This window comes from Ochotona princeps, chromosome 21 (genome assembly GCF_030435755.1).
Source record: "Ochotona princeps isolate mOchPri1 chromosome 21, mOchPri1.hap1, whole genome shotgun sequence".
In the NCBI taxonomy this organism is placed as follows: domain Eukaryota; kingdom Metazoa; phylum Chordata; class Mammalia; order Lagomorpha; family Ochotonidae; genus Ochotona; species Ochotona princeps.
In genome coordinates, this window is record NC_080852.1 from 40,572,275 (window position 1) to 40,600,187 (window position 27,913).

The 27,913-nt window shown below is 53.0% G+C and overlaps 1 protein-coding gene and 1 non-coding gene across 2 annotated transcripts; one reads left to right on the forward strand and one right to left on the reverse strand.

Moving 5' to 3' along the window:
• ARL8B (ADP ribosylation factor like GTPase 8B) lies at positions 1-26,617 on the reverse strand. Its single transcript, XM_058678640.1, has 7 exons — positions 26,334-26,617; positions 7,798-7,878; positions 5,126-5,199; positions 4,680-4,773; positions 2,218-2,285; positions 1,925-1,995; positions 1-570 (listed from the first exon to the last, which is right to left on the reverse strand). The coding sequence occupies exons 1-7, from the start codon at positions 26,454-26,456 to the stop codon at positions 521-523; spliced, it is 561 nt and encodes a 186-aa protein (XP_058534623.1). The 5' UTR covers positions 26,457-26,617; the 3' UTR covers positions 1-520.
• On the forward strand, positions 6,166-6,269 carry LOC118760338 (U6 spliceosomal RNA). The gene has a single exon (XR_004996726.2). It is a non-coding gene; the product is annotated as a U6 spliceosomal RNA (small nuclear RNA).
• Positions 26,618-27,913: the final 1,296 nt, after the last annotated feature.

Below are 27,913 nucleotides of genomic sequence, written 5' to 3' on the forward strand. Positions count from 1 at the left end.
ACACGCACGGTGAGGGAGGCGGGCACTGTTCCCACAGCCCTGGGAGGCAGGCCGCAAGGTTCCCTAAACTCCGGGTAGCACCGGAGACTGCACGCTGCCTTGAGTCAGGGCCACCACTAGGCTACCGGGTTCCACAGGGAAACATCAGTCAGTAACTGATAAACCAATACAAAATCTGGCCCTCGAAGACCAGAGCCGAAATATGCAGTTCACTTGATTTGAGATAGCTGACAGTGTGGCTGTGGTTTTTTTCTTTCTAAAAAAAGAACAGAGAAAGGAGCTCTACACGTTGTCTTGGGACGTGCAAGAGGCCCGTGTGTGCTGACTTTATCATGACAACTCTAGCGGGTTCTGGATGAAGGGTTAGGGAGATGCATCTTCAGCAGTGCGCGTGAGGAACAAACTCTGAAAAAGGCAATTTCTCGGGTTCAGGAAGGGCCGTATTCTGGGAAGGACTTCAGAGGAACGGACAGTAATTCTAGGGTGACAGCCAAGAAGGATGAAGACTCCCGGAGACACTTCAGCTTCTCCTCGACTTTGAGTGTTGAATAAGCCACTGAAGTGTGATATCTAGATTCAGGGAGAAAAGGAAACGGTATTATGGGGGTGAAATACACAGAGACAGCATGGCAATGATGCAGGTGACCCAGGCAAGGCTGGGCTGCCCCGCCCGGTGTTCTGAGGCCACTCGGTATGGGCAGCAAGGCACTCTTGGCCACACCATGAAGCTGCAAGTATATTTCAGTGTGCAGCAAAATGCTTCTTGGATGAACTTAGTATATTCACAGACTTGCCACTAAAGCCGAACAAGGACAGCACAGGGACCTGACCACCTAGGACGTTTATTCATTCACGTGACTGGCAGCGCATTCCCCGCTCCAAACAAATGGGCATGCTCACTGAGAGCTACCCGTTCTCAGTCTGCTCGGTGGGTCAGCTGCCTTGACGGGTAACCTTCAGTCCACCGAGAGTTCTAGAGTCCCAAGGCCGGTCACCACCACAGCACGCAGCCACTGTGAGGGTCAGCCCCCGATGCCGACGGAGGTGCCCACCTGCTCTCCCCCGCTGCCCGCCCAAGTGTCCAGGGGTTTTCTTTTCCAGGAGGCAAGGAAAACGCACAGGTCTACTAAGCAGCACAAAGTCCTACTGACAGTGGCCCAGGCGGGGCGGGTCCTGCACCTGCCACCCCATCGCTGCCCCCCAGGCAAGTCCTCTGCTGCCGTGGTGAGTGGCATCCCAGGACTTCACCACCAGGTGCCAGCACCCCCACCTCCCTAGGACAACCAGACCAACCGCAGGCATGGAAAGCAGCGCTCTCACAGGTCTTCAACCCAATGCTGGGTTACACATCTAATCCTACACTGCCCTGAAGAGCATCTCCCTAGTAGCCCTCAGAATGCGACTGCTTGGAAAACGGACTACTTAGCATGAGCTCATCCTGGGGGCTGTGCAACCCAGGGGATGGCAGTGGGATCTCTAGGCAGTTACTGGACACCCCACACACTGCACAGGGACCCGGCCACTCAGCCAGCCTCCCGAGCCAGGGAGGGGAGGTCCCTGCTGTGTAAGTCGCCAATTTGGCGGGACTTTCTGATTGCAGTTCTAAGAAATGAACTGGCAGTAAGTAGATTCGATGGCCTGTACTTTCAATGAAGTGCCAACACACCGTTCAGTGTTCAGAACACCTGAAGACGACTCATGCAAAAATGGTATTTTTTATTTTAAAGCACCAGCAATAGATGCTTATGCCAACCACTTCACAGCTTTTGCTTATTTGTAGAGGAGCTTCAGGGTGCTGGCCTGTGCTCAAAGGAAAGGAAGGATGGCCACGCTTTCTTCCCTGGGCCCACAAGAGGAGTCACTCCCACAGAGACAGAGCCAACGGACGGCAGCAGCACCAGGTCCAGGGCAAGCCACTCCTTACCTATATTATCCTTTTCTTTGCAGGAGATTGAATAGCAGCAGATTTCTCTATCCTGGATAGCAGACAGATTCCTGCAAGCAGCAGAAGTGACAAAGTAAGCATGTGCTTCAAACAGCCGGGACAACTAACACGGCCACTTCATCCGACCTGCTGTCTTGTCTCACTGCGACTAGGGAAACCAAGTTTATTCACCAGAAACAAGGCTCTGATCACAGCTAAACAACGTGCAATGCTCACTCCGCAGGACAGAGGGCTCTCAGCCCCCAACAGCACCCCTCATTCTCAAGACGTACATTTTTTCGATGAGCTGTTTCTCATCCAAAGCGTTGGGAAGATCCCTCTTGTTTCCAAGTACTAGCACCTTTAAAAAGGAAGAAACAAACAGTGAGTGTTCATGCACACAGTGTCACCGAGGCACACCACCCCGACTGGTGGCTGAAGACACCAGCATCCAGGTGCGCTCTGGCATGTGCCACACTCAAGTGCCTGGTGAACCATCCCACCTGGCATGTGCCACACTCAGGCACCTGTTGAATTATCCTGCCTCATGTTCACATAATGCCCTCCAGGTGGACGCCCTCAATGGAGAAGGTGGCTGACAATTGTTATTTCACATCAGTCAAGTTTATGTTCTGCATGCTGTTATTTCTTAATAAACTGTTTCCATAATGCGGATAGATTTTAAACAACCAAGGCAGGGCAACCATTTTTCACACATTAGCCACTAGTCACACCAACATGCAAGTCCCTCCCTGCCTCAAGTCCGCCCCCTAGCACCTCACTGATGAGACAGGGTGGTGTGGGCCTCAGGGAGACTGCTCCAGGAGACACACCTGTGGGCACCAATGCTGACCTGGGCGCATGCAGGCACCGCCCCACCTTCCTACCTACAACAGCTTTTCTACTCCACATAACACCATGTGAGTACACTCAGCTTCCCAACAACCCCACAACCACATGCGAATCCTTGACTCTAACCCATACCATCTGCTCACACTGGCCACTTCATACACTTATAGGAGTCCAGTGCCACCTAAGCACCTGGACTGTCACTTCAACTCCACACAGAACCTAAGGTGCTGGCAAGCAAGAGGCGAATCCCAGCACCCTTGCTCGGCCGGGCTTCCCTACCCAGACTCTGCTATCCACCTTATGTCCTCTCCCCAGCTATTCCTAACTGTTCAGCAGTCATTTGGGATCAGCTGTCCATGCTGTGGCTTGCTGGCTTCTCCTGTGCTCTCTGTCCCAGCCTCCTTTTCCAGCAGAGCACACACACTGTACTGGAACGCAGAACAAGCAGCACACGAGAGCAAGGACACAGGGCGCACGGAGACACTGCAGGACCAGCATCCAGCTCAGCTCCCAGCTCAGCTGCTGTGCCCGGGGGCCGGTGGGGCACATGTCTGGTTCTCCCACACCAGCCTGCTTTCTAAGCCTGATTATGTGGAGCCTTCCCAGAGATTCAGTGCTGCTTCAGTGAATTCCTTTCTACTTAAACCAGCTTTCAACCCTTTGCAACTGTGACAAGACTGAAAATAGACAGGATAAACTTAAACCCAATGGCCACAGGTCCTTAAGAGGCCCAACTGTGTGTAGGAGGACCCCAGGAGCCTCAGCAGGCTGCATGGTCACTGAGCATAGTAGCAGCTGGCTTCTTCAGCACTCAGCCCCTCTGGCAATCCTGAGCTCCAAGGAGAGCTTGCCACTCCCTCCAGCTGCTCAAGGCAGGACCAGGCACCACTGTGTGTGCATACACACAGACAGACACACACACACACACACACACCCCATCAGCCAGTCTGGGGGCTCTGCTCCGCAGTCCCTTTTGGATCCTTCTCATTTCCCTATCCTGTCCACTATCACATCCTAATTCAAAGTGCTATACTTTGCCAGGAGAAATAAAACGGCTTCCTCACTGTCCCTGCACCCCAGCCGTCCTTGAACGGCAAGCAGAGCTCCCGTTTAGACCCTGTCTCCTCCTACACCAGCCTGACCCTTCAGCCAGCAGGAAGCCACAGCTCTGCCAGCCTCTCCAGCCAGTGGGCAGCCACGGGGCCTGCCAGCTCCTCTGGCCAGAGGGCAGCCACAGGGGTCTGCCAGCCTCTCCGGCCAGCGGGCAGCCAAGGGGTCTGCCAGCCTCTCTGGCCAGTGGGCAGCCACAGGGGCCTGCCAGCCTCTCCGGCCAGCGGGCAGCCACAGGGGTCTGCCAGCCTCTCCGGCCAGCGGGCAGCCACGGGGCCTGCCAGCCTCTCCGGCCAGCGGGCGGCCATGGGCCTGCCAGCCCCTCCACAGCTCCAGACTCCAGAACCCTCGGTGCTGCTTCTGCATAGCTCCTTGCTTGCAGAGTTCACAGCCGTGCACTCGGACTCCTCTGTGACCTCTTTTTCTCCCCACTGGCCCATGCCCCTTTCACTGGAGTATCTATTCAGTTCCTCACCATGATGCCAGGCTGGCACCCCACCTATGGCACAGTCCAACACATTGGCTTACTAGTTCAAAGACAGTATGGCATATAGAACATGTTAGTGCAGACCAGCCCTCCTTATCTGCAGAACCACATCTCCGGATTCACCCAAACACCAGGACGGACCCCAAAGAAATCACATTTTTCCCCCGAAAGTGTTCAGACTTAAAAGATCCCAACCCCATGCACACCGCACCAGAAGCAGGTGCAGACGTGGTGCCCACGGCCCACCCGAGGGCCCGCCGCACCGAGGCCCTGCCCAAGCCTGCAGTGACCATGCGAGATCCTTACTGGGATTCCTTGTAGCTGTGGTTTGTCTAGAAGATTATGGAGCTCGTTCCGGGAGGCCTCGATCTTCTCACGGTCCGCAGCGTCTATCATGTAACTGTAACAACAAGCAGGTGCTCAGCAGGGCGCACAGGGCGGCTGGACCGCACACGTCCAGCTGCCTCAAGTGGCCTGGCTGGTAAGGAAGCGCAGCACTCGTGAACTGAGCTAGACTGCCCCGGGAGGCCGACACTGCCCAGCTAGACTGCCCAGCGGCAGCTCTGTCTGCTAGCTCTCAGCCGCACAGATAAAGCCAGAACTCATTCAAGGGCTTACTGCGTCGTTGCCAGCTCCTGCAGCTGCACTGAGAGGTCTGCAGGGAAGAGCTGCATGCCCGAGGGACCAATGGACCCGTGCAAGGCCCGGGAGTGACCCCTCTCTAAGCAGACTTCACCAACAAGCCAGCTCACACGATGGCGTTGACTCCTCTGCAGTAGCGTTCCCACATGCTCCGGAACCGGGGCTGTCCTCCGATGTCCCAGATCTGCGAAGCAAGACAAGGACAGCTGTTCAACGGGCATCCAGACACGTCACGGAAGGGACCGGCAGCCACAGCCAGTTCAGTGGCACAGCCGATGCACTTCTCCCACACACACTTATTCAAGTGTCGTCTGAGAATTTCTGGGGGAGGGGGGTTTCCTAAAACCCAAGTCCTTTCTAGCACGTTTCCTCGAAGTCTAAAGCTGCTGAGCAGTGAAGATTTGGTCCATGAGCAGGACTCTCGCATTTGTTAACCAATGTTTATAATACCAAAAGTACTTGTCCTTAAGATTATACCCAGGACAGGCCCAGCGCCATAGCCTAGCAGCTAAAGTCCTTGCCTTGCACCAGGATCCCATATGGCCACCAGTCTGTGTCCTGGCAGCCCCACTTTCCTTCTAGCTCCCTGCCTGTAGCCTGGGAAAGCAGTCGAGAGTGGCTCAAGGCCTTGGGACCCTGCACCTGCATGGGAGACCTGGAAGAAGCTCCTGGCTCCTGGTTTCAGATTGGCTCAGCTCCGGCCGTTGCAGCCATTTGGTGAGTGAACCAGTGGGAAAGAAGATCTCTCTGTTTCTCCTTCTCTTTGTAAATGTGCTTTTCCAATAAAAACATAAATAAATCTTACAAAAATTAAAAAGAATACAGCAGTGAGAAAAGACTGGATTCTTTGAAAAAAAAAATTATGCCTTTAAAACCTACAGGGGCCAGACACTGGCGCGGCACACTCCTCTTCCACCTGCAGTGTTGGCATCCCAAATGGGTGACATCTATGTTTTGGGTACTCCATTTTATAGCTCCCTGCTTGTGGCCTGGGAAAGCAATGCAGGATGGCTCGAGGCCTTGGACGCCTGCACCCAAGTGAAGGACCGGAAAGAAGCTTCCGGCACACAGCTTCAGACTTGTCCAGCTGTAGCCACAACAGCCATCTGGGGAGTGAACCAGCAAGCACAGGACACTTCTGTCTCTAACTCTGCTCACTTCGGCAGCACATACACTAAAACCGGAACGATACAGAGACTAGCATGGCCCCTGCGCAATGATGACACGCAAATTTGTGAAGCGTTCCATATTTTTAATTAATTAATTAATTAAATCTTAATAAATAAATAAAAACTGATTTATAGAATCACACAGTATTCAGATTTGGACGCCAAAAGAGAAAGCAGAATCTATAATATTTACTACACCAATGTCCAATCTTTCTAAATTGTATAAATAAAAGAGCCAACATTCCTACACAGATGTTTCCCCTGCACAATTTTACTGCAGGGCTGGTACTGTGGCATAGCGGACAAATCTCATTTCTGGGTGCCAGTTCATGTCCCAGCTGCTCTACTGCCCATCGAGCTTCCTCTGATGGGCCTGGCAAAGCAGCAGAGGACGGCCCACGTGTTCGGGCGTGCGCCGGGTACTCCCGGGAGACACTCCTGGCTGTGGCCCGGCCAGCCCTGCCTGTGGCGCCCCGAGGACACGGCTGACAGATGGAACACCTGTCTTTGTCTCCAGCCCTGCCTTCCAAAAACTCCATTTTTATTCAGGAATTTGCTGCTGTATCTACTGTGTGGGTGCCACGTCTGGGCCTTTGGCAAAATAAAGGGCTAAGCCTAGAGGGTTTCAGAGCAGCCGCGACACACGGGGCAGGCATGAGGAGTCACGTGCCACACCGGGCATCACTAGAGTGACTGCGACAGGGTCCCGGCCACAGACATAAATGCTCCCCAATGATTTGATCCAAATAAATAAGAAATAACTAAAGCGAAAACACTGCCCGTGATTAAGGCCAAATTCATCATTTAAAAATGATGTTCAACAACATTATACCTTCAGCCTATATTTAAAAAATAAATGAAAGACAGACAGACAGACCTGTCTGTGTATGTCAGAGACAGCGTGAACATGAAAGGAGGGTGGGGAAGGCCTTCCTTTCCCTGGTTCACCCTCCCAGTGCCCAAAACTGAAGCTGAGGCTGGGCCAGCTCAGATAGCAGCTGGCATTCTGTGCTCAGGTCACCAACGTGGAGGGCAGCAACCCAAGCATGAGCTTACCAGCAGAGGTGCACCTCAATCCCAGGCATTCAAATACGGGATGTGCGTGTCCCAGGCAAAGGCGTAATCTTTGGGGCCATGCCATCCCATATGGGCACTGGTTCAAGTCCTGGCTGCTCCACTTCCCATCCCTGCTAATGGCTTGGCAAAGCAGCAGAGGATGGCCCAACTTATTTATTTTTACTGGAAAGACAGATTTACAGAGAATGAGAGAAGGAGAGGAAGATCTTCTGTTTGTTGATTCACTCCCCAAGTGGCCAAAGCAGCACCGATCTGAAACCAGGAGCCAGGAGCCTCTTCGGGCTCTCCCACACAAGTGCAGGGTCCCAAGGCTTTGGGCCGTCGTTGACTGCTTTCCCAGGCCACAAGCAGAGAGCTGGATGGGAGGGGGGCTGCCGGGATTAGAACTGGCGCCCATACGGGATCCTGGCATGTTCAAGGCGAGGACCTTACAGGACACTATTGACAAAAGGCAAAATACTCCAGGAAGGAGATGGAAGCAAAGCACCAGTTGCAGTGAACCCTTGCAGCAGGACAGGACACAGGCCCTCACGTACCTTGATGGTGACGTTGCCCTTGGTGACTTTCCGCATGTTGAATCCCACCGTGGGGATCATGTCTTCACTGAACTGACCTGACTGAAGCAAACAGAGATGCCAGTTAGGAGGGAATCGACCCACCGGCTCAGCCTCCCAGCAGCTCCAGTGCCCTGGCACTCGTGTTCGTCAGTGCGGTCCTCACGGCCCTCACTTCTGAGACAGGATTCTGCTCATACCAAATCATACTCTATTATTTCAAAGATACGTTTAAACAGTTAAACAGTTAAATAGTTTAAAACATCAAAAGTAAACCAATTTTCTATTTACAACATTTATATTATTTAACAATAACTCAAAATTCAATGTTGAACGGCTTTTCCACATTTGTCTTTTAACAACCCTTAACAAAATATTGCTTTTGTCACCCATTTTGTTCCTTTTTTGGCTTCTCACCTTGATATGATCAGACCAAAATGTACTATTTGGTCATAAGTATGACCTTTCCAGTGTCAAATGTTCACCCACCTGGAACTGACTCTATCCTCTTCCAAGTGGGTAAGCGATCATCAATATAAAAGTCCACTCTGTCTCCACTGGCCGGCAGTGACACCCACAGCTCTGGCCTGGGCCCAGGCCTCCCGAAGCCCGTGTACCAGGCACCTCACAACAGGTATTGTCGTATACAGCCGACCAGGAATGCATGTCCTACGGCCTCTGTGTGGAGTCCCACTGTGCTCAGTACCCGAGCAGGCCTTGGAGGGCGCAGGCCTGGCCGGGGGCCGGCCCCGTGTGTGACCCGACAGCCCTCCGGGATGTCAGAGCCTCCCAGGCCTCCCACGCACGTCAGCACGCCGCCCACCACGACTGTGCCTGGGTGAGTGTTTACTCTGTCACTGCTAGCTTCTCAGGGAAGTGGCTTACACGCTGGGTCCACAGCCCAAGGTGAACTTCCCAACAGAGCCTAGCCGTGGGGCACTGCCTGCCGGGACCTCGGGCCCACACACCCTTCGCCCACTGCCCACAGTGCTCATCTCTAACTGCGCCGACTAACTCCCTCTAGTTCTGTCTTACCCCAAATCCAGTGGAACCCAGGTTGATTTTTTTTTAATGTCAACAAATTCAAATCACCACTTTCGCTTAATTATACATAATTCCTAAATATTTCACATATACAACGTATTTGCAAAAATCTACTAAGGATATCAAAAGGAAATACATCAAACTAGTCACAAGAGAAGTCCAATGGATGGAAGTACATGAAAGGTGTTCGACAGCACCGTCACTGGGAAAGGCGAGGCGGGGACACGGGAACAGCCACACAGGTTGCAGGCCATGGAAGATCAGGTGAGGGCCAGCCTTGGCCAGGGTGCACAGAAACCCGGACCTCCAGCACTGCTGGCAAGAGGAAAGTTATACAGGTGCCATGAAAACCAACAGCTCCTCAGGCCCCGAAAGGCAAACTGCCATCTGATCCAGCCATTCCTCTTCCGGACAACAGTCCAACGCCAGAGGCAACAAGCGCCCACACACTGCTCAACAAACCACGGTGAGAGCACAAAATGGAAATGACTCAGCTTCTGACACATTTCAAAGACAAACACTAAATGAAATTAGCCAGTCACAACCCCCTAAAAGACAAACACTTAACAATTCCATTCTCTGAAGTACAACTCATGAAGGCAGAGATTCTGAGGGTACTTCAGAACTCCACAGAACACAGAACTAGGAGTTTTACTTGTGCCAAAAAGTTTGAGATCCACGCAGAGGTCTCATGACGCACTTTTCCCATGAACTTCCTTTAGTCTCCCCAAACGGTGGAGGCTGGAGGCCGGAAGAAAGGACATCAGAAAATGAGGGCTTCGTGAGCTTGGGGTTTGTCTGGAATTGTGGAAGATTAAGAAGTTTTGCAGACAGGTGGTGCTGACGGGCACAGAGAAAATGGATACACCAAACCTGACCTTCCACAAGCACCTGAGCTGTTTACTTGGCGCCCTGACATCGGAGATGGGCGTGCAAGCATCTTTCCTGCCCAGCTACCAGCTCAGTGCTGGCTGCAGCCTCCACCATCCTCACAGGCCCTGGGCAGCCCTTCCTCTCTGAAGAGGCCAGCCTTAGGCAACGTCCCACTGACCGTACAGTATTAGGAAATCGGTGTTTTTACACCACAAAGCAGCTGATGTCAAAACATTTAGGTACAAGCTCCGTTCACTGGTGACCCTCTCCTCCTCCCAAATGGCTGCCAAGGCCAGAGCTGAACCTGGCAGAAGTCAGAACCCAGGAGCTTCTTCCAGGTCATCCACATGGGTGCAGGGCCAGCCTGCATTCAGGCCAGCCTGTGCTGCTGTCCAGGCAAATGAGCAGGAGCGACACTGGCAGTGAGACAGCCAGGCCTGCACAACAGGAGGCGTTAACCTCCCCCACATCATAATGCCAATAAATACTGATGGTAACCAATATCAACTCGTCTAATCCTCACAATAAGTTTATAAAATAAAACAGAGGGCAGTGTTTTCACAGGCAGGGGCTCTCAGCACCAACCTGGCACCTGACAACCACTCCCCGTCATCCGACCTCTAGGAAAGCGTGCAGGCAGAGAGCTGCGTTAGAACCTGCCAGCTCTTACCTCGACGGCTTCTGCTTCACTCACCCACCACAGCGGGGAGGGCCGTCCTCCACCCCAAACACAGGAGTGTCCCAAGGCCAAGGCAAAAGCAGACCCCAGCCTCCAGGTTCCCGCACCAACTCCTACCTACCACCAGAGAGCTCAGGCACAAAGCGAGCCTGCAAGTCCAGGAGATGGAAGATTACTTGCTGGTTTGTTTCATTCGTGAAACAACACCTTGCTGAAAGTGCCCTAAGAGCCCAGGCCGGGCGGACACTGAGCTGGCCAGGGGGAGGACGGCAGAGGCTGCGGTTGGTGAGGACACAGGAGAGCCTCCTGCCTTCCAGGGTCACTGGAAACGGGTGACACCTCACAACTGCTCTTTGAAAGGAACATACAGAGGGTGACCTACTAACACCGCAGGCAAGGAAACCTCCCTCCTCCACAGTAGTTCAAGCCACCACAATCAACCTGGGAACCGAGCGGGGAAACTCCTGCTTGAATGAACTCTTCAGTTTTGTTCTCTAAGAAATGTATTTAAGGTTTTGGTTATCAAACTGCTTTGCAAAGACAGAAAAGCTCAGAAGCTCTCAATCCCATCGCGGCCATCAGCCCTCGTCTTCCTCAGCACTGCACCAAGCGTGATGATGGAACAGGACACTTAGGCCTCACTACGCATTAGTAAAGCAACAGAATAGAAGCCATTCCTTGCAAGAAGGGAACCAAAGGCACCAGCTGAGGCGAGGCTTGAGTGGGCAGCAGGGTGTGGCTTTAGAGCACATCTCCCCTCCCGACCCTGCAACAAGTGCTCCCTGGCTTTGGGCGGGGGTGGGGGGAGTTGTGAGCAATTAGGCTCAATAGAGAAATCATACAACATCTTGATTGTGACCGAGGTCACAGGACTCCGGCACCAGTCCAGGAAGCCTGTGGTTCCAAAAGAACATCTTTAAGTATCATTTGTAGGGCAGGTCTGGAAGAGGCGAATTCTTGGAGAGGTCTCCTGTGAATTTAATTGGCATTCCTTTATATGTCAGTTGATTTTTTTTTTCACATGCACATTTAAGGATCTTTTCCTTATGTTCGATTGAAGAGAGCTTTATTATCATGTGTTGTGGTGAAGATCACTTTTGGTCAACCCTGTTGGGAGTTCTGTGCCCCTCCTGGATGTTGTTTCCCAATTCTTTATGCAGATTAGGGAAATCTTCCCTTATTATTTCATTAAATACATTTTTAAACCCAGATTCTCTTTCTACACGTCCTGGAACTCTTATCACTCTTATATTTGGCCTTTAAATAGTACCTCTTATTTCTAACACTTTCTTTAGCTTGACCCAGCTCTGCTTATAGTTTTTTGATTGTTTCCCCCATTGTGAAAAGAAATATCTTCCAATTCTGTTTGAACTATGTTACCTTCATACTCAACATCAACAACACTGAAATGGTGTAAGCAAGCACTCACTGGAAGACTGTCAAACATTCACAAGAAACCCTCTTTAAGAGCAAAGAGAGAGGGCCTAACACAACAGCCTAGCGGCTAAAACCTTGCCTTGCACACCTGGGATACCATATGGGTGCCAGTTTGTGTTCCAGCTGCCCCACTTGCCATCCAGCTCCCTGCCTGTGGCCGGTGAAAGCAGTCGAGTGCGGCCCAAAGCCTTGGGACCCTGCAATCATGTGGGAGACCCAAAGAAGCTCCTGGCTTCAGATCAGTTCAGCTCTGGCCACTGCGTCCACTTAGGGACTGAACCAATGGAAAGACCTTTCCCTGTCTCTTCTTCTCCGTATATCTGCCTTCCCAATAAAAGTAAATAAAATCTTGCGACTAAGCTACCCACACTGCCAGCATCCCACATGAGCCCCCGCTGCTCCTGGTAATGGTCTAGGAAGGCAACAGAGGACAGCCCACAGCCTTGTGCCCCTGCACCCACAGGGAGACCTACAAGAAGCTTCAGGCCTCAAACCAGTCCAACCCTGGCCATTGTGGCCATCTGAGGAGGGAACCAGCAGATGAAAGATCTCTCTCTGTCTCTCCCTCTTTCTCAATGCCTCTGAATTTCAAGCAAAATAAATTAATCTTAAAATAAAATAACACCAGACAAAAAACAAGCGGAGCCAAAATTAACAAATCCACATCTACCCTGAGACGTCAGAACTTTTATCACATCGATTACAGAGTGACGAGAACACCAGCAGATGTGGACCTGAACCCCACTAACTGCAGCTGACAGTTACAGAACCCTTCACTTATAAACAGAATACACAGCCAAGTACAGATCGAACACTGACAAAATAAATCACATCCTGGGCCATAAACTGTGGCTGTTAGATACAGTCATACAGAGTTGGGTCATAGCAAGTTTACTTTCAGGTCTGGCACAGCAAGTTAACATGATGCTCAAGACGCAGGCATCCTATGAGGCTGTCAGTTAGTGTCCCGACTGCTCCAATGCACCTGGGAGACAGCGGCACGTGTCCCCAGGGCCTGGCTCCTGCACCCTGGAGGGAGACCTGACCTGAGCTCTGGGCTTCCGGCATCAGCAAGGCCATAGCACCAACCTCAGTCAGCAAGTGAACCAGCAGACAATCTGTCTCTCTGCCTCCCTCCCTGTCGATTGGAGCTCTGCCTTTCAAATCAGTCAAATTTAAGAGGGAAAAATGTATATTCTCCCTCCACAATGGGGCTAAACTAAAAACATTCATGCAAAAGTATCTGGAAATAACCAAAAGCTTGGCTAAGTAATCCACAGGTCAAAAAAGTTTCAAGACCAGGGAAGAGTCCAGTGCCAACTAAATTGTATCAAAAAACAACAACAAAAAAAAGTTGCAAGAAAAAAAAAAGGAAAGCCATCCGTGTCCACAAGAGCAGACTGCTCAGTGTCGTCACAGTGTGCGGCGGTGGGGCTGGCACGGGGCTGGCACGGGGCTGGCACATCAGGATCCTATCAAGGGTCTGGTTCAAGCCCAGCACTGCTCCAGGTGCCAGCTCTGGTAACGCACCCTGAAAATGGGGGTGCTGTTTCAAGCACTTGGGCCCTACAATGATTTTTCACAAAACAAGGAGTGAGCAGTTTAAACTCTTCTTTAAAGAAATCTCAAGGCACAGATGAATTCTACTGAACACACAGGAAGAGGAACACAAATCCCACAGCCTCTCAGGAAAATAAGAGGCAAGAGTGTTTCCTGCCTGGTTCTACAAATCCAGCACTACCTGTTACACAAATAGACATAGTGTTCAAAAAGGCACACAATGCAACAAACACCAATCCCCAAGTCTATAAACCAACAGGCACAGATGACCAAAGTTAACATAGCCCTTAATAAGAGGTGGTAGTCACTTGTCCAACAGCCCACACTGTCCATTTCTGTCCGGCTGAATGCTGGGGTACTATCCCGCACCGGGAGGCCTCAGGCAGGTGCCACTGCCGCAGGTAGCACGGTCAGAATCCCGCACAAACCTCACTGACCTGAGTATGTACAGCGGCCTCCCTGGTTGGCTTGCTCCTTCCCAGTGTAACCCCAGCTCAGGTGTAAGCAGTCTGGAAACCCAGCCCAACTCCCTCACAGAGCTCAGGACAAGACTAAGGAGTTGGCATTTAATCCACGAAGGGGTTTGGAGAAACTTAGTTCCTGTTGAACTCACAACAAGGTGCTAACTTGAAAAGCTGGCCAGGTGGGCAACACCAGCTGATGCTATCCTGAATGGGGTAGGCAGCTCGGACAGCAGGCAAGCAGGCCGAGAGCAAGGTGAGCCAGCAGACGCCTGCTTCAGTGCTCCGGGACCGGGCACACACCGGGCATGGACTGCCACACCTGCACCCCCCAGGCCCGACCCAGGGACTCCGCAGATTCCTGTTCCTTGAAGTTCTCCTGGGCCATGAAGACACCAGCTGGTGACGAGCATTTTATACACGCTATTCTGGCTCTGCCTCGTTCCACCTCCTGGCAAATCAACATCACCACTTGCTGGAACTGCAACTTCCGGGCAGCTGTTCCAGTCAGCACAGACAAATACCAGAGGCAACACTGAGAAACTGTCCCCTAGAAGACAGGTAAAGTGAGACTCCTGAAGCTCAGACTCTTGAGTGAAATCTCAGAGTAAGAAATGCTCTCAGTGAAGTCAGCACGGTGAGTCACTGCCCAGCCCCCAGCTGGCAGCATCAGCCTGGGGCCTCCCCGTCTCCAGCCAGAGGCTGCAGAAGGTCAGTAAGAACCTGGCACAACAGGTCTGCCACACAGCCTCCGGCAACAAGGCCAGAGCCAGGCCGACTGGAGCACAGGCACCTGCGCTTTGCCCTAGAGCTCTGCACTGCTTCTCTGACATCTCCTCTGCCTCCCACAGGCACACCTGGCCTGCTCCATAACGGCACTGCTCTGTGCAGTGCTCACCAAGTGCTACATGACTCACGCCGAGAGCCCTGCAGACCAGCGTCTACACAGCAGCAGGGCGTGCCATCAGTGGGGGGCAGCACAGACGTGCAGGACTGCCTGGACGGCCACCCGGGCTCTCTGAGGTCACGCCTCTCCAGGTGCCCGCTCAGTGTGACGAGCACAGCTGCAGCCAGACCCTGCTTTCACATGACATGCAGGCAGTACTGAGTCATGGATGCTGCCCGGGCGTCCCACCGCAGGGACTCCTAGACCGCGGCCGACTTCAGCGCTCACCCGGGAGCGACCTAGATCCATCACACTCACCATCATCAGAGGGGCGCCTGGCAGCGAGCCCCACCTTCCCCAGGGATGCGCCATCACCAGCTGGTCCACTGCTCTGAGGGAGTAATGGTGACCACAGCACCGCATGACTCACCTCACATAAGGGAACACACACAGCTAAGCACTCAGGTTGCAAAACCCAGGCTTAATCGCAAATCTGCACTTCACAATCCTGAAGTTCTCTTCCACTCCAGTCTGATGACTCAGGCAGCCATTTGTTTACTAGAAATGATAGTCACTATTTGTATACAAGTAAGAAAGCAACATTAGGTTGCTCAACAAAACGAACCCGGTGCTCAACTGAGATACTGCAAATTAAACTGTCAGTCATCTACTGTGAACAGCAACAAACCTCAGGCAATCACTGACTCTTCGACCAAGCTAAAACTACCCCCCCAACCTGGCAGCATGGAGGTACACACTCCATAAAGACCAGTGCAGTGTGCAGCGGGTTGCCCCAGCTAACCAAACACCGGCAGGACAAATCACATGGCTGCAGGGAGCCCGGGACTGCTTCCCAGCTGCGCACACATGTCACTCAACGGGCGGAAGCAGAGCTCTCAGCTGCGTCGCTCTGTAAAGCACACACCGCCTTCCCTCGGCACCCCTCTGTGACACTGATCATGCTCGCTCCCCGTCCCTCAAACCCGCTCTCCATCTGCTAACTGCTCTGTGTGGACAGGACAGCTGCCACAGACTCCAGCCCTCGGAAAGGCTTTCCATGGCTCAGTTTCCCTGTCCTGCTACACTGCGCTCACTCTGCCAGTCTAACAAGGCCACGCCCTCCTCCCCACCGCTCCCCAGCTCTTCCTCAGCCACCGCACTGCCTGGACGGCCTGCACACTGTGACTGATCTAAGCCATCAGGAACCAGTCACAGTTCACTCCAGTCAGACACTACCAAGCAAGGCCTTGGAAGAGCCGATCGATCTGCTTTTTCAGGCTTTTTTCTTCTTCTCTTGTACATAGCCTCAGTCCACAACATCTTAGGCCATCAACTACTTACCTCTCTCGGCACCTTCTCTCTCCTGCCCGCCACCGACACGGCAGCCTACGAAGGAGGAGATCTAAGAGCACCTGGCAAACTTGTCAAATGAATGAACTCCATTCTAGTCCCCAAACCAACTCAACAAGCCTTCTTGCCATGGTTTCACCAGGAGTCAGCAAGCAGCCTCACCGATGCCAATGCAGCCACGTTTCAGAGGGGAGCAGGGAGCCCACGGGCACTAAGGCCACTGCAGCCACGTTTCAGAGGGGAGCAGGGAGCCCACGGGCACTCAGGCCACTGCAGCCACGTTTCAGAGGGGAGCAGGGAGCCCACGGGCACTAAGGCCACTGCAGCCACGTTTCAGAGGGGAGCAGGGAGCCCACGGGCACTAAGGCCACTGCAGCCACGTTTCAGAGGGGAGCAGGGAGCCCACGGGCACTAAGGCCACTGCAGCCACGTTTCAGAGGGGAGCAGGGAGCCCAGGGGCACTCAGGCCACTGCAGCCATGTTTCAGAGGGGAGTGGGGAGTCCACGGGCACTCAGGGCCAGTCACAAGCTGGGGCACACAACCCCAACTGAGTCACATTTCTCAATCACGTATCACGGAGCCCTGCACACAGCTGGGATGGGTATACATGTTGCACATTTGCTCACTCACAAATTCAGGTTTCAGAGACCTGACCGTGTGCCGAGCAGTGTCCTTAGCGCTAAGACACAGCAGTGAGGAGGAAAAAGCCAGGGTTGGACAGTGGCACAGAGGGTTCAGCTGACCTCTGCAACGCCAGCTCCCAGTCCCAGCAACCCCTTTCGATTCAGCTCCCAGTTCACGTGCCTGGAAAAGCAGAGGATGATCTGAGCACAGGGCCCCTGCTACCTCCAGGGGAGAACAGGTAAACCCCAGCCCCCAGCTGCAGCCTGGCCCCGTCCTGGCCTCTGTAGCCATTAGGGTGTGCGCCAGCAAATGGAAAGCCTCTGTCCTTCTAACCCTTTCAAATAAAGAAATCTTTAAACAGGAAAAAGCCATTCATAATAAAACAAAGACAACAAGCAAAGAAATAAGGCAATTTTTGATGGTGGTAAATATTTTGGAAATTGCAGATGTGAGATCAATCATTTTTTTAAATTTTCATATGGAAGACACAAAGGCAGGGGCCTTGGCTCTACCGGCTCATTCCCCAAACGCGCTGCCAGCCAGGCTGGGCCATGATGAAGGCAGGGGCCCAGTCCTCAAGCCATGACCTGCAGCCTCGCAGGTGTGCCGTAGCAGGAAGCAGGATCTAAAGCAGAAAAGCCTGACTGTCCCACAAGGGAGGAGGATAAGGCCAGCCCAGGGGGCAGCTCACCTGGTGTGCCGAATGCCTGTACCGATAGGATCCAGTCTCTCTTAGGAAGATAAGCTGCTGTAGAACAGCACGCTGGACCACTGCTTGGCACACTCACTTTTCATACTGAAGTGCCAGAGTGAAGTCACGCATCTACTTCCTGGCCACACTGAAAAGCAGACCACTGAAGGACTTAGGACCCCTAAACAAGACAGTGTGCCCGGCTCTGGCCCCTCACGGCCCAGCCCTGGCTGCTGCAGGCTTTTCTGGAGTGGACCGCACACAGAAGATGCCTCTCTCCCCTCTGTCTCCCCTGTTTCTATGTCACTGTCTCTGAATAAATAAACAATCTTTACAAAGATAATCTACTACAGATGGGACAGGAAAATGCAAAGCCTCCTACTAGTGAAGCCGTTCGGCTCACTATTTTCACTTTTAGAAGCCACAAGAAAATCAAACAGCAAAATTTTAAACAAATATTTCAGTCACTCAAGAGTGGAAAATAACACAGGAGCCTTCATTCAACCAGGGGTAGGAAACGCTCAGCAAGTAGGCTGTATATGGCCCGTGGAATCATCTGGTCTACCCAGCAATGGCAGGAGACACTCAAAAGCCATGATGCCACAGCAGGCCACTGCTGGGCCGGTTATTCTGCAGGGTCCAGAGATGGTGCCCTAGTATCCAAAAGCTCTCAGCAGAAAATCTCCCCGTGCTCAGATGAAAGCCTCTAAGAGCTCCTCGATTTCATGTTTTTAGGACACAGTTAGATGCTGGCTCTTGGATTACATTTCCAAGTGACTGAGCCTGAAGTGTCCATGAGCCAGCCGAGTGGACAAATCAAGTGGATGACACAAGATCCCCTGGTGTCTACACTCCAAGGTCTTCTCACTGCCACCAAGAGCACGTGAACTTGCATTTTTGAGGATAAAAGCAGCTTAAAACAGCACTGATTCCACTTCAGTGTCGCACAAATAAGTGATTGTCCTGATTGACTAGGTGATATTTTTTTAAAGAAACAAATATTTAGAAATTTTATTTCTCAGTCAGCTACTGAACAAACAATGTCCAAATAAGGAAGCCAATAGCTGGTGGGTTGAAAGGCGTAACTGATGGGGGACAAAAAGGTATTTCCCTTTTCTGCCTGACCTCTGGTAAGAACTGCCGGGAAACACCATCCATGTGTTGACACTAAAATATTCTCAGACAAAATAAACTCTGAGACAGCAAGGCCTGGTGAGCAGTGAAGTGGGGCTGGAGGCCCCCAGCACACTGCCTGGCGGGGGTGTCAACAGGCCACGCCTACTCGGAGCTGAAGCTAGTTACACCACCACAGTGCACATGGGAAAACCGACACGTGCAATCTAAGCATACTTTCACAGATTATCTCACTTCTAGTAGGCAGGCACCATGCCAAGGGTCACACAGTCCTTCCTACTGGGCCGCCACAGCCCCGCCTCTTCACAAAGTCACTGACCAGCTGCTGCTTTCCTGGTCTACATAGGCATTCTCAACCAGCACCTAAGACGGGAGTCCTCGTGTGTCCGATCCACACCTAAGAATGTCAACTCCAAGTACAAGAAGGCAGCACTCCCTCTCAAGCAGCAAGACCCAAAATTACCACCATGCGGATAAGTCGTATCAACAGAGCGTTCAGGGCTTGTCCACAGCCTTGCCAGTGGGCAACAACAGTGAGACAAGGAAAGAGACAACTATTTCAACTGTGTTCATAATGACTACTGCAAGGAACACTACACCATGACCCGCAGGTAGTGGGAGGCAGGCGTCAGCATTATCGCAGAGCGGACACCCACACCCTGTTCCCCAGCTCCCAGAGAGCACTTGGGCCTCTGCCGGCCCGAGGGAGGCCAGGACACAGGTCCCAGGACACAGGTGCTAGCCCAGGCCCGGCTGCTGCAGCGGTCCCAGGCGCTCCACTTTCCGCCTCTCGCTCCATGACTCCCTTTCAAACAAAGTAAGTAAACCTTGGACAAAAAGCACGGGGAAGAGAACAACAAATGAACTTTAGAAAGTGCATGGCAGATGCATATTACTAAACTAGGCGTGGATTTCAAATTATTTTGTGTACTAAAATAAAATTCCATCACAACTCTACTTTTCCAGAAATTTTCTGAAATGCTCTCACATATCCGAACTAATTTTAACTCCTAAAAGGAAGGCCCACCAAGAATTACTTGACTATCTGGGCAACCACCAGCTGATCCCATCAGCTTCCCTGTGCTATCAGATGCAACAAATAAATTAACACATATTTATACAATCTCCCAAGATTTAACAGAATAAATAGCTTACCTCCAAAACAGAAGCTACTAATTTTTAAAGTATATTTAAGCAAGACTTGAATGTAAAAGCTAATAATGACCAGTGGCCAGTGACAAGCACGGCCACGTGACTGAGTGCTCCGCGCCAGCGCGGGGCGATGCTCACCGCCACTTCAGGGACGCACAACACGAAGCACATCGCTCAAGTTCAAGGCCACGACACTCGGAACCCCTCTGAATGTTAGCTCACACTTCCCCATTCAAACACAGGTACGCAGCCATAAAGATAAAACTGCACCTATTTTTTTAAAAAGATTTTTTAAAATTTTTATTTGAAAGGCAGAATTACACAGAGACAAAAGGCACCCACCCACTGGTTCACTCCTAAATGGTTGCACCAGCTGAAGCTGAGCGCATCTGAAGGCAGGAGCCATAAACTGTGTTCAGCTCTCCCACGTGCGTACAGGGGCGCAAGGGCTTGAGCTGTCCTCTGCTGCTTTCCCAGGCCATGAGCAAGGAGCTGAATGGGAAGTCGAGCTGCCAGGACTCAAACAGGCACCCATAGGAGATGCTGGCACCACAGGAGGAGGCCTAGCCCACTATACCACCCTGCCGGCCGCTAATCGGTTCATTCATTTAAGATTTGTTGAGCTGAAAGGCGGGGTGACACCAGCATGGGGTCAGGGTCTGAGCCACCTGGTGTCCAGCTCTGCCCCATGCGCCATCAACTCTCCAGTTACCTAAACACAAACCCACACGTCCGTAGGCTCAGCATGGAGCTCCCCAGCAACAGGACTCAGACAGGCTCGAGCTGACTGCTACCAAGCGAACCCAACAGGACGCATCTCAGTCTTGAGCCACCGGGGCCACTGCGGGTCACCTCTTCACCCAGCTGAGGGAAGGCCAAGTCCTGGAGACCTGAAACCTACAGCTACTTCACCAGGACCACAATGTTTTTAAAAGATACATATCCTTAGAAACTGTCTTCAAGTAAATCCTAAAGCTTTTTTGATTTTTGTAATGAAAAAAGTTCCTTCTGGATATGAATGAGACTATCAATGTAGTATATAGAAATGGAAAGACTATGATGACATTAGATCCAAATCTAAGACATTTCGACTTCGGCTTCACCATGTCTTAGCAAAACCTAACATCTTCTGTTATCATTTGATTTTGAATCTTCAGCCAACAGGCCAACACTGTTTTCCTTAATTTTTAACAAACGTGCATAAGAGTCATGAAGTAATTCTTACATGATTCCCAAGTTCAAAATTTTTAAAAATAGTTATATGCTATAGCTTCAAAAAGTGACTTGCAAGATAAACCTTTTCAGGCTCTTGTTTAGAAAAAATTATTTTAAGCAATGCTCAATTAAAAAACTAAAGCAGGAGCATCCCACTCGAGTCCGTGGTTAGGTCAGAACTGCAATGCACACAGGTGGGATCCTGAAACACACAGCCCACCAGTCAGGTCAGAGCTGCATCTGTGGTTACGCAATCTGCCTACCAGGCTCGAGAAAAAGAAAACTGAAAAATGTCTTCCGGCAGCCACAGAAACACTAAGAATATCTTAAATTGCAGTGACCAGAAACAGAGCAGCATCTCACAGGACAAGCTAAAAACAACCTCTGGACTGCCTCAACAGCGCTCAGTGCTACCCTGGAACGCCCTGGCAGAGGGACTCAAGCTCAGCGCTGTGTGCAACATTTGCCCAGATTCTCTCATGGGGCACGTGCGTTCTGGAAAGCAACCTGGCCTTGTGACTTGCATCACGTTCAAGTCTTGTGCCGCAGTAAAGCCAACCCCAGGACACGTCCTCAGGAAATGCAGCTGCATCTTGGAAACCACTCGTCTCCAATGAGGGAACTGCCACGTACATTACGGTACCACCACAGAGCACACCCCCAGAGAATAAATACGGCTTAGAAAAACGCACAAGGCAGGTCTAGCGCGATGGTTCTGTGACTAAATCCTTGCTTTGCACGCATCAGGATCCCATATGGGTGCCAGTTTATGTCTTGGTGGCCCTGCTTCCCATCCAGCTCCCTGCCAGTGGCCTGGAAAAGCAGTCGGGGAGAGCCCAAATCCTTGGGACTCTGCACCCATGCGGGAGACCTAAAAGAAGCCCCTGGCTCTTGGCTTTGGATTGGCTCAGCTACAGCCATTGTGGCCACTCTGGGAGTGTATCAATCGATGGAAGATCTTCCTCTCTGTCTCTCCTCCTCTGTATATCTGACTTTCCAACAGAAATAAATAAATCCTAAATATGAATAAAAGCATAAAAGTAGCACTGAGCAATTCCATGGTACACAAAGTACATTTGGATGTCTGCTCAATGAGTATCCATTAGTGTCTGAAAAATGTTAACCCTCCATTAAGTGGTGAAATATCCTCTAAGACAGTCATTTAAAATGCATTATCACACACTAGCATCTTCATAATGAGAACATTTGGCTGTAAGATTCTTGGTCCACATGAAAAACACACTGGGAAGGGGAGGGTGAAACCTCAGGATTCCTTGGCAGGGCACCACCCAGTCACACGCGGACACAGCCGGACATCAGCACCACCCAGTCACACGCGGACACAGCCGACATCAGCACCACCCAGTCACACACGGACACAGCCGACATCAGCACCACCCAGTCACACGCGGACACAGCCGGACATCAGCACCACCCAGTCACACACGGACACAGCCGACATCAGCACCACCCAGTCACACGCGGACACAGCCGACATCAGCACCACCCAGTCACACGCGGACACAGCCGGACATCAGCACCACCCAGTCACACGCGGACACAGCCGACATCAGCACCAGGTAGCCATGGCTTCAGCACTCCAGTGTTACACATGCTAAACATCTCAACTTGACACATACCATTTTCTCTAAAATCTGTCTTCAGGTGCCAGAGCTGTAGTGTACCACACAGGCTTCCGCCTGGAGGCCACGAGGGCATCAACCTGAAGTCCAGCTGCCCCACTTACCAGCAGACACTGGCCCGAGTGCTTGGGCCCTGCACCCACACTTATAATAATAAGTGCATGCACACATGATTTTTTTGTTGTTTGTCACAGTTTTATTTGTAACTGTTAAGAACTGGAAGCTGTCCACATGCCCATCAGCAGGTGAATGGACAAAATCAAGTCAAAACAGTACTCGGTAACAGACCAAAACACAACTCCAGACACATAGAATGAGCCTGAGAACTACGGAGTGGGACAGCCTGACAAGGGTGCACATGTGACTAGGCCCACACACAATGGCTCTCAATGTAAACCAACACGCTGACGGGACCTGAATTTATAATGTCATCCACACAAATTCAGAAAGAAAACTAACTACAGAAAAAGACTTTCAAGGATTAAGATCTCCCAATTCACAGCAAGATGACTGGCTTGCGTCTGACCTACAGAAGTGGGAGGTGGGCGTCTGGCACAGGCACTGACTCTAGGAGAAGGTGGGCATCTGGCATGGGCACTGACGCCACACCCCACATCTCGCCCAGGAGACAGCTCCAGCCACAGACCCTCTGCCCCTGCCCCACACAGACCTGGAGTGGGTTCTCAGCCCCTGCCTTCCAGCCGGCACAGCCCTGGCTCTCACGGGCACCCAGGGAGTGAGCCAGTGGGTGCAAGGTGCCCCTCTAGCTTTCTCAAGTAAAATGAAAAGAAATCAATCAACAAGTAACTTCAGCAGTGACTTAGGAAGACTTCAATAACAATGAAAAACAAGAGTAAGGGGAAAGTCCACCTGGGCTTTCACAGAGACCCGAGATTGGCCACCTACACCTCGGAGGCATAGCGTGGGATGAAACAAATCGTGATGCCTACATGGTCTTTATCCACTTATAATGAGCATCAAACTTACCTTACAGCATTTGCCAAATGCTATTATTTCCTAGCAGCCATATCATAACCTATCCTAGAAGCCCAGTTAAAAATAGGCATTGCTCAATACACATTGCACATGATACATGACTTCTTACTCAAGCACCTCTGGGAGCTGCAACGCACACCAACCAGAGCACTGAAGGCTGGGTGCTCTCTGCTGGCATGCCCAGACAAGAGGCCGCTCCATCCATCACCTCCACCTAAAACACCAGCCTCAGTGGGGCGTGGCAGCAGAATGACGCCAAGACCCAGCAGCCCTGCATCTGAGCTTCCTCCGCTTTCAGGAGAACAAATCAGACAGGCAGTTCACTGTCACCAGCTTTGAACCGGTCAACACCAGCCGGCAACTCTTCCATAACTAGCAAGGCAGACACAGCGATGCTGCAAACAAACAAAGCACTACAGCTTAGAAAAGAAACACTGGCTTCACCAGGGGCTTTCACCTGGCAAGTCCCTTGGCAGACGCGAACATGCAGCTAGCTTTCCAAGACTGCCTGGGCCTACAAACACTGCAGAGACTTCCGCCATTGTGTCGCTTTTCTTTCTTTTTAAGACAAGGCTGAACTTAATATTTTGGACACATTACTTCTATGAAAAAAATCTAAATCACCCTTAAACTTCCCTTTTCCTCAAGTTCAAAAGGCTCTGTAAGAATCCTAGAAAACATACACACATGCACACAGAATCCTAGAACACTGGGTAGCATGGGGCCAGCAGTTAGGGCACCTGCACCCCACAGCTAAGTGCCCAGGGTGGAGCCTGGGTCCAGCTGCTTCTGACAGCCAGCCCTGAGAGGCGGCCAGGATGCCCCTACAAGTGGGCCACAGCTGTCCACATGCATCACAGCTCTCTGTGTGGGCCACAGCTGTCCACGTGGGATACAGTTCTCTGTCCATGTTGGACACAGCTCCACACTGGACACAGGGACTGTTCCCAGCCTTCCCTAGAACCAGCCACTGGGGAACCAACAAAGGGATGGGTGTGTGCTCTTCTTCTCTCTCTGCCTCATTCTCTAGCTCTCTAAATAAAGTTCAACAAAAGAAAAAAATCAGATGGAGGCCCGCATGGTGGCGTAGCGGTTAAAGTCCTCGCCTTGCACACTCCAGGATCCCATATGGGCGCCAGTTCTAATCCAGGCTGCCCTGCCTCCCATCCAGCTCCCTGTCTGTGGCCTGGGAAAGCAGTGGAGGACGACCCAAAGCCTTGGGACCCTGCACCCGCGTGGGAGACCCAGAAGAGGCTCCTCGCTTCAGATCGGCTCAGCACCGGCCGTTGTGGCCACTTGGAAAATGAATCAAAGGACGGAAGATCTTCCTGTCTCTCCTTCTCTCTGTATATCTGACTTTCCAATAACAAAATAAATCTTTAAAAAAAACTAAAGAAATCAGATCAAGTTAAGAGTTATATTTTTTCCTTTCAGAATCTTAAAGGCCATAGTAAAGTATGTTTTTGTTTCCTTAAAACTAGTATTTTTGGGGCCCGGCGGTGTGGCCTAGCGGCTAAAGTCCTCGCCTTGAATGCCCCGGGATCCCATATGGGCGCCGGTTCTAATCCCGGCAGCTCCACTTCCCATCCAGCTCCCTGCTTGTGGCCTGGGAAAGCAGTCGAGGACATCCCAATGCATTGGGACACTGCACCCGTGTGGGAGACCTGGAAGAGGTTCCTGGTTCCCGGCTTCGGATTGGCGCGCATCAGCCCGTTGCGGCTCACTTCGGGAGTGAAACATCGGATGGAAGATCTTCCCCTCTGTCTCTCCTCCTGTCTGTATATCCGGCCTTCCAATAATAATAAAAATCTTAAAAAAAAAAAAAACTAGTATTTTTACTTGGAAACCCATAATTAATGCAGTTTCGCGGACGCTGTGTGGTGTTCTAATCTGTATCTATAAGCACAACACAGAATTACTACATCAAGCTACTTAACACATGTGTCAGCCACATTGAAAACAAGGGATCGTCACACTGCAAACAAAAGAGAACCTGTGTCTAATGGGAACGACCGAGCAGCTAGCTCGCTTTGAGGCCAAAGTGGGGAGCACCGGATCGCGTGAGGGGACAGCAGAGACCCCGGCCTGCAGTAGACGCAGGGCCTGGCAGGCGGGTCTCCCACCCAGGGAAGCCGGCCTGGCCGCTCCCCACGCACAGGCACGCCCCTCGGGAGGCCCCTTCCTCGCCAGAGTCACACGCCGCGTCTGAATCACCAAACCAGTCGGACGGCCGGCGTGCCCTCACGGGGCGAGCGGGGAGGGGAGCCCTGGCCAGCAGGCCGTCCGCCCACCTGCCGTCCACTGCCAGACCGACCATCCGCTGGCTGCCCGGACCACCTGCCGTCCGCTGCCCAACCATCCACTGCCCGCCCCGACCACTTGCCGTCCGCTGGCCGCCCCGACCATTCGCTGCCCACCGCAACCATCCGCTGGCCGCCCCGGTCACCTGCCATCCACTGCCCAACCATCCGCTGGCCGCCCCGACCATCCGCTGGCCGCCCCGGTCACCTGCCATCCACTGCCCAACCATCCGCTGGCCGCCCCGACCATCCGCTGCCCCCCCGAACCATCCGCTGCCCGCCCCGGTCACCTGCCATCCACTGCCCAACCATCCGCTGCCCCCTCGACCATCCGCTGCCCGCCCCGACCATCCGCTGCCCGCCCCGACCATCCGCTGCCCACCGCAACCACCCGCTGCCCGTCCCGACCATCCGCTGCCCGCCCCGATCACCCGCCGTCCACTCCCCGCCCGCCCCACGGCCGGCCGCTCACCGCGATGACATTGACGAAGGTGGTCTTGCCCGAGTACTGCAGCCCCACCAGCGTCAGCTCCATCTCCTCCTTCCAGAAGAGCGAGCGGAACCAGTCCAGCAGGCGGGAGATGAGCGCCAGCATGGCGGCGGCTTCCACACGGGCGGGCCTCGGCCCGGACCCCAACGGCTGCTCGGGGCCCGGCGACGCGGGCGGACGCGGCGGACGCGGGCGGCGGCGGCCAGGAAGCCGAGCGGTCAGGTGACGGCCCGGACCGGAAGCTGTGCGGTCAGGTGACGGCCGGACCCGGAAGCCGTGCGGTCAGGTGACGGCCCGGCCCGGAAGCCGAGCGCTCAGGTGGCCCGCGCCGCCGTGAAGAGCGGCGCCGGCAGAACCTGCGCGGCCGCCGGCGACAGCGCCTCCTGCTGGGGCCTCGGGCCGGCTGCCCGCCTCCGCCCCGCGCCTCGCGTGGACGCCCACTCACGCGGCCTGGACGTGAACCGGTGCTGCCCGCCCGAGCGGGATCTCTGGTGGCTGGAGCGTGAACGGCCGGGCACTGGAGCGCAGGAGCCGCCCTGCGAGGGGCTGTGCGTGCAGACGCGGGGAACCCGGGACCCTGGGTGGGCTTCGGCGCGCCATGGGCTGCGGGAGGGCACCCGGGGTGGGCGGGAGCCTGCAGCCACTAGCCGGGTCGCAGCCCTAACCCGTCATCCTGCAAGCAATGGCCCTGGGAGAACTCAGGCAAGACCCACACACAGGCCAGTCAATGCAGGCCTTGGTGTAGGCGAGAACCCGGCCTGCCACCCGTGCCCGCTGCAGCCGGGCAGAGGAGGGAGCAGGTGGCCAGCATGTCCTTTCTGGAGGATAGTGCCCGTTTCCTGGAGGAGCCAACGCTGTTCAGTGACAAGCCCATCACCAAAGACATGCAGAGAAGGAAATTGGCGCGATGAGGGGTGTAGGGGCTGGGTGGATCAGCTGCACCTGCAGGGGTTAAATGCTGGCCAGAGCCGAGGCCTGACCTCCGCTCTGAACAGCTGCGCGGCCCCCACCCTCATCTCCAGGTGTGATGGGGCTGCAGCCCCAGAGACCCCCAGCTAAACCGAGAGTACAGCCCAAAAACTCAGACAGAGGTCCAACTTAGGAGTCACAGTGGGCGGCCTTATGGAGGGCTGCGGTGCAGGTTGGGGCATCTCCCAAGGGTCCTGATCCGGACCCTGATGGAGAGCAAGACTCAGCTGCTGTGTGGTGTGCCAGCCTTCAGCCCTGTGGGATCAGCAGGGAGAAGGACATGGGCACGCAGCGTGGGCACTGGCCAGGAGGGGACGGGCATGGGCACGCAGCATGAGCGCTGGCCAGGAGGGGATGGCCATGGGCACTGGTTGTCCTCAGCTCCTTAGCCCTCCTTGAAGCCCTGCCTTGCCCACATCAGGGACGGCACTGTGGAAGGGCCCTCCTGTTTCTAGTCTTCCCATACGGCAGCCTGGACTTCCTGCACGATAAGGGAGATAAATTTTTCAAAAGTAGCCTTTTGGGGGCCAGCACTGTGACGCAGTGAGTGAAGTGGCTGTATGCTGTGCTGGCATCTCATGTCCTGGCTGCTG

Bases quoted from the DNA above. Each gene is read 5' to 3' on its own strand.
- ARL8B (XM_058678640.1), bottom strand. From the start codon at position 26,456: ATGCTGGCGCTCATCTCCCGCCTGCTGGACTGGTTCCGCTCGCTCTTC. The intron at 7,879-26,333 runs GTGAGCGGCCGG...TGTTTGCTTCAG, and splicing joins CCTTCGTCAATGTCATCGCG to TCAGGTCAGTTCAGTGAAGA. The intron at 2,286-4,679 runs GTAAGGATCTCG...TCCTTTTTAAAG, and splicing joins CACAGCTACAAGGAATCCCA to GTGCTAGTACTTGGAAACAA.